The sequence below is a fragment of the Castanea sativa genome, chromosome 2 (genome assembly GCF_040712315.1).
Source record: "Castanea sativa cultivar Marrone di Chiusa Pesio chromosome 2, ASM4071231v1".
NCBI classification, from domain to species: domain Eukaryota; kingdom Viridiplantae; phylum Streptophyta; class Magnoliopsida; order Fagales; family Fagaceae; genus Castanea; species Castanea sativa.
The window spans coordinates 11,983,728-11,990,668 of record NC_134014.1 but is presented as its reverse complement, the minus strand read 5'-3'; the positions used below and the strand labels follow the sequence as shown (position 1 = coordinate 11,990,668).

At 36.9% G+C, this 6,941-nt stretch overlaps 1 protein-coding gene across 1 annotated transcript; it reads right to left on the bottom strand.

Annotated features, from left to right (window-relative positions):
• Positions 1-3,992: 3,992 nt before the first annotated feature.
• Positions 3,993-4,878, bottom strand: LOC142626342 (zinc finger protein GIS-like). The gene has a single exon (XM_075800165.1). It carries the CDS (start codon positions 4,823-4,825, stop codon positions 4,253-4,255), a length of 573 nt encoding a protein of 190 aa, XP_075656280.1. The 5' UTR covers positions 4,826-4,878; the 3' UTR covers positions 3,993-4,252.
• Between the last annotated feature and the right edge of the window lie 2,063 nt (positions 4,879-6,941).

The following is a 6,941-nucleotide window of genomic DNA, read 5'->3' as shown; positions in this document are numbered from 1 at the left end:
TTTTGTCTCTGTTTTTTCTCAAAAATGTGTTAAAGCTATGGTCTGTTATGTCTTTCTAGACTCATGGTTGATGTTGCCTCTATGATTGGTTCATCTGATCTTTACTCATTCTAGGATTAAGACAAAGTTGCCGATGGCTTTGTTTATGTGTGTTCTATAGAAAGAGATGAATGTTTTTAAATAGAAGATCTGAAAGTTGATACATGAAAAGAATATGTAAAAGTTAGGTTTTAAAATTTACAAAATCTAGCTTTTAGATCTTCTTTTTCCTTAATTTTTTTAGTTTTTATGTTTTAAGAGGAGAGAGACATAAAAGGGTAACTAAAATACAAATTTACCTATGTTTTTAACAGAGGTGGGTAACGGGAAACAAATAGAGCTAATCTCAGGTGGGTAAAGTATCAATTTTTAAATCACAAGTAGACAAAACGTTTTTCGAGCAAACCATAGGTGGGCAAAGTGTAATTTCTCTTTTATTTATATTAGATTCTATATCTTTTGCTTAACATTAACTAACCTAGAACAAAACTTTAAAAAAATTAGATAGAACACATGATGCAAAATTAGTCAATAGTTGGAATCCAATTTAAAATCTAATTGGATATTTAATCAGCTTTTAATTTATATATAGATTATGGCCTTACTTTATATGGATGAGAAATAGAGAACAAGGAAAGGTAATCAAATAATAAAATTAGTATAATCGAATCACTCATCTACTCGCCTCTCCTTCTGTTGAGCTCTTTGTTTCAAACATACACTTAACCATCTCGTTCTTTAAAGCATTAGCATCCAAAAAAAAAAAAAAAAACCTATTTTGCATCCTCAAACACCACTTTATCTATTTTACCAACCCATTTTATAACTCATCATACATCCCAGTTTTTATTTTTACATACAACCCAATAAAATTATATAAACTATATAATGAAATAATATATAAAAACTCATTTCTCTCCTCTCCCATCTCTCTTTTTTAGTCTTTCCTCTCTTCCTCTATCTCTATCTCTCCATCAAACATCCAGCCAAATCATCGAAGCTCAATCATCCAGTAAATACCCAGCACTGAAGCTCAAGCACCACCACCACAACCCAATCACCAAAAATTGAACCAACCAACCACCACTATCACCACCCAAATCCTAACCCACCTACCCAAAATCAAAACCCACCCACCATCCCACCACCACATACACCCTAGCAACGACCAAAAAAAAAAAAAACAGCAACCCCACCCCGCTATTGCTACACTACATACCACCACCATCAGCAACCCATAAATCATCCAACACCATCAGTAAACCCATTACCCAAACAAAAAAAAAACCAGCAACCCTATAGTCCCCACCATCGTTGCACCATATACACACCACCATCACCACCTCCAACACACAAAAACCCACAAATCCACCACCACTAAACCCATAAATCTACCATGATCCACCACCAACAACAACCAAAGCAACCCCAAAACACATTAAACCCACACCACCATCAACACAACCAAAACCACCACCATCAACCCACTACCACTAATCACCAAATCCATCTCAAAATTAGGAGAAAAAAAAATCACCGATATTTCCGCTAGATCATCCAAAATCCAATCTTTATCTTCTGCTAGATCATCATAGCATTCCATTTTCCCTCCCCGCTATCACTACACTACATACCACCACCATCAGCAACCCACAAATCATCCAACACCATCAGTAAACCCATCACCAAAACAGAAACAAAAAAAACCAACAACCCCATAGTCCCCACCACCGTTGCACCATATACACACCACCATCACCACCTCCAACACACAATAACCCACAAATCCACCACCACTAAACCCATAAATCTACCATGATCCACCACCAACAACAACCAAAGCAACCCCAAAACACATTAAACCCACACCACCATCAACCCACTACCATTAATCACCAAATCCATCTCAAAATTAGGAAAAAAAACCACCGATATCTCCGCTAGATCATCCAAAATCAAATCTTTATCTTCTGCCAGATCATCCTAACATTCCATTTTCCCTCTCTTCATCCAACCTGAAACTCACTTATCGGATCCTCCAAGTAAAAGACAATCCGGGTCTTCCTCAGAATCCAATATCTCCACTCTTTCTTTCCTCTTCAAAACGATATCTTCCCTTGCACAGCTTGCGACAAAATCTTCCCAAAACCACAATTCCTAAAAAATACCAGGCAACCAACAATCAAATTTGATGAAGGTAGAAAGGTGAGAGGTAAGAGATGGAGGAAGAAAGGTGAGAGAGGAAAGAAAAGAGAGAGTAATGAGAGGAGAGAGAAGCAAGAGGGACACAGACAAAAGAAGTGGGGAATTAGAGATGAAAGAGGGTAAAGTGAGAAAATATAATAATAAAAACCTAAGCAACTGCTATAGTAAGGTTGTATTTATACAACCTTAGAGCATCAGCATCCGAGGATGCAAAAAAAAAACCTGTTTTGCATTCTCAAACACTACTTTATCTATTTTACCAACCCATTTCACAACTCACCTTACATCCTAGTTTTTATTTTTACCTACAACACAATAAAATAATATAACTACCTAATAAAATAATTATAAAAAAAAAAACTCATTTCTCTCTCCTCTCTCATTTCTCTATGTCCTCTCTTTCTCTGTCTCTATCTCTGTCTCTATCTCTTTGGTCTATCTTTATCTCTCCAGCAAACCAGTAGCAACCACCACAATCCCACCACCACACACACCCCAACAAGGTAACAACCACCAACAAAACAGGGAAAAAAAAAACCAGCACCCAAACACCAAACCACCACTGATTCAACCACCCAAACACCAACCCACAACCACTCAAACACCAAACCACCACCAATGTGGCCACCCAAACATCATACCAACACTGATTCGGCCACCTACACCAACCCACAACACATCTGACCCACAATCCATCTGACCCACAATCCCCCCATTGCCACCATTGCATCACCCATGACCACTAGAAACCCACATATCACGTCTCCACCATAGCCCAATCTAACCCACAGCTCATGTCTCCATCACAGGCCCACCCAACCCACAACCAACAACCAACAAAAAAAAAACCACCAAATCGAGAGAGAAAGATGAAGAAAGAATAGAGAAGAGAGAAGAGAGAAGAGTGAGAGAAGAAGAGAGAAGAATCAGAGACAAAGAGTGAGAGTGAGAGTGAGAGAAAAGAAAAGAAGAAGAGAGAGGGGAGAGAAAGAGAAAGTTAGAGACTGAGAAGATAGAGGAAAGAAAAATTATTATTTTAATTATCCATCCTTGCTATAGTATGGTTCTATATACCCATATTTACTGTAGCGAGGATGTAAAAAATGTGAGTTTACACACCTAGATGAAGGTTGTTTTTATGAGTTTGGTGGGTAAAATAGCAACTTGGGGGGTTTTACACCCCCCAATGCTAATGCTCTTGCTGTAGTTGGGTTGCAAATTTTTTTAGAACTAGCAACCCAATTGGAGCTTGTTTTTATGAGTCTGGTGGGGAAAATAGCAACTTGGGAGTTTTACACCCCCAGTGCTAGTGCTCTTAGAAAGTTAATTATAATCATAGCATCTTCAATATCAAATTAGGTCACATATAACTATCAACCAGCATCACACTTTGAGTCAAATCTTTGGTGGGTTTACATGTTGATGATGTTATAAGATTAGCCCCTAGATCTAGGCCCAAAACTTTACTAAAGGGTTCCAAGGCCCCACATTTGGGGAAAAAAAAGAGCCCTAACAATATAAAAGGTCAACATAAATCCAATCCAATTGACATCCATGTATTGTTTCACCAAAAGAGAGTTGTTAATTTTTTTTTTTTTTTTAAATTGTCGTCTTATTAGATCTCAAAACTGACAAACTGTATTGAGCCGATGATCATATATGCTCTATGCTAGGATAAAAAAAAGTAAAAGAGGAGGAAAGGTGCATGGTATATTAAAATTGATATATTATGATCACACTTCCCCTCTCTTTGACCTCCATCTAAATCAGCCCATCCATCAGAACTCTTTAAGAGTGCACTCCGTGAGACCAGTAGAAAGTAAATTTTTTTCTCAATTTTTCCATTTTTTTTTTTTTAATTTTAAAGAGTGCATAATAATTGCAATGTTAAAATGTGAATTGATCCGAGTTTTGACATGAAATTCATCTAGAATACACCTTAAAGAGTTGCACTCCAAATAAAAAAGACCTTGCTTAATTAATTAAAACATAACCGAGATAATAAATATCACATGGTGTTGGAGGGTGCCAATCTTAAGTGGAGATCAAGTTCATCTCCACCTTTCACTTCTTCTGTCATTGACAAGGCTTTCCTACGGCCCAGATCAGCTGGGCCCACAACAGGAAGCTGACGTGGCCGTCCAACGTACACATGATAAGGGTTCACTGCTGCTGGGAACCGAGCCACACCAACAGGTCCAACAAAGCTTGGTGACCCACAACTACTTGAGGAAGCGAACGGTCCTGATCTTCCTGCATGGGCAACAATAATTGGAACAGCTACAAACCGTTGATGATGATCATGATCATCTGGGAATTGGGCCCGCTTGGCTCGTTCACGTTCTCTCTTATGCGCGTTTTGATGGCCACCAAGTGCTTGAGAATTTGAGAACTCTCGGTGACAATACTGGCACTCAAAAGCTCTCTTATTCTTGCTATCACATGGTGCTGTTACGGGCACATCGTCACAGCCTGTTACAGGAAACCCAAACAGCTTTAACACAGAGGAGCTTCTTGGTTTTTTGTCTGACTCAGAGTCAGACTCAGACCCATATGGGTTAGCATTATCTAAAGCACTCATGCTAGATGTTCTAGAAAATACCCTTTTGGCAGTTTTTGGTATGAGTTAGAGTCTTACTCTAAGAGATGCGTGGGGAAGTGAAATTCTAAAATGGTTGTTTATATAGACAACGTGTGCCATGCATTAAAAAAAAAAACACGGTTAGCCACAAACAGTGAACACTGAACAATATGGTGTCGAATCCAAAACTGACCAATAGCGAAGAATCTAAGTGCATCAAAAACTACAGTTTTGAGAGTAAAGGTACCCAAAAAGCTTTATTAAGTATTAACTGTTAATTTTGTTTGTCGTCTTTTGTTTTGAGAGACAGACTGATAGTGAGTCTTGCACTCACGCTAGCTAAACCTAGACCAAGATATCTGCTAAAAAAAAAAATTAAAGGTTTATTAGTTTTCAAGATAAAGATATATATGAATATTCCTTTCATACGTTTGAAGTTAATTACTTTTGTTAGTTCTAGATTTCAAAACTATGTAGGACTAAGGATTGACTGTTGTTATTGTCGTTTTTAGTTTTCCATCTACTCAATTCCCCTGGGCCACCCAACAAAAAAGCAAAATGAAAATCATACTGTCTGCTAGTTCTGCTATATATATATATCTTACATATCTTATATTGAAGTCTAAATTGATCAAATAATAACATCGAAAATAGATTGGGATCTCTGTGTGTATAAGCTTAAATGGATGTCTTTATAATGGTTTTGGCAATATATATCTATCTGTCTAACAAAGTATGAACCACATTGTGATTTTTGTGCCATGGGAAATTGGCCACACATACGGTACTGCAAAATGATCGATGATGGTTATGACAGAAAGTGACTGTCGGCACTAACTATTTTTTTTGGGACGGGTTTGCAAATTGCAATATTCGTATCTCCTGTACGCCTAGATGATGACCCTGTTCCCCGCAATCCAAGCTCATTTGACTTCAACAAAGGCTCGTGTTTTGTGGAACGCTGGGTCTTCAATGAGAGACCATGGAAAAAAAGGTATGCATATTCAAGTAGAATCCTTTGAAAGATCCTTCTTCTAAAGAGCCATGATAATGAACCTTTACTTATCACCATTTCCCATCAAAAACTGTACTATATCATGCCATACACACCAAAAAAACATAACAGTAGTGTACGAAGGGCCTTTGTTTTTATCAAGGTTTAGCAATACCCTGGACTTATATGCATGATTAATGACCACATAGTAATATATTCGTGTGTTTGGATTATCGAAATGTTTGTGTGTATCCGTGTGTAATGCACTAAACTAAAAGACATGAATTTTGTCTGTGTGAAACATCAATTAATTCATGTTTCATTTCATATACGACTTATCCTTAGTCTCAAGGTGTTTGGTATGAATCCAATTCACAGCAGTAAGCCAATGGCTTGAAAGCTATTATCATTCTAGTACACCTATTGGCCCACTAATGTGCTTGATCATTTGAATTTCGTGATGATTCCTTTGTCCTTTTATCTTGCCATTGAAAAGTATGATGAATAGAGAATTTCAGATCTAGACCAGGGACATTTCTTTCTTGGACTTGACGATAAACCAAAAAGTTGATACACATATATTTTAAGCTGGTGGGGGACGGCTCGTCACAGAAAAGGTAGAAGGGCACCTGGGCATGCCTAGGACTAGTGATTTGTGTTATGTTGATGAAGCAAGGCCATTCATTCAAAAATGCTAATTGTTAAATCATGTCACTCACCTTTTTGTCTGTCTCGTATTACAAATTTACAATTGATACCTCTGAATGTTATAAAGGAAAAATCATCTACAGTTCTTAAATTATTTTAGTATGGAGCTCTTACAAATCTTTTTCATTTTTGTTTTGTTAAAATAAGTGCGTTAGAATTTAAAACATCATTAATATCAAAATGTTGCCAATAAAGGTGTTTTAAATGCTAATGACATGTTAAAATAAAATCTAATCTACTCACTTTAAAATGAATGAATAAGATTTTAAAATACCACTGCACACTCTTAGTGCAGTGGCCACTCCACAAATATAAATGTTATTAGTAAACGTGTTTTAAATGCTAATGACATGGTAAAATAAAATCTAATCTACTCACTTTAAAATGAATGAATAAGATTTTAAAATACCACTA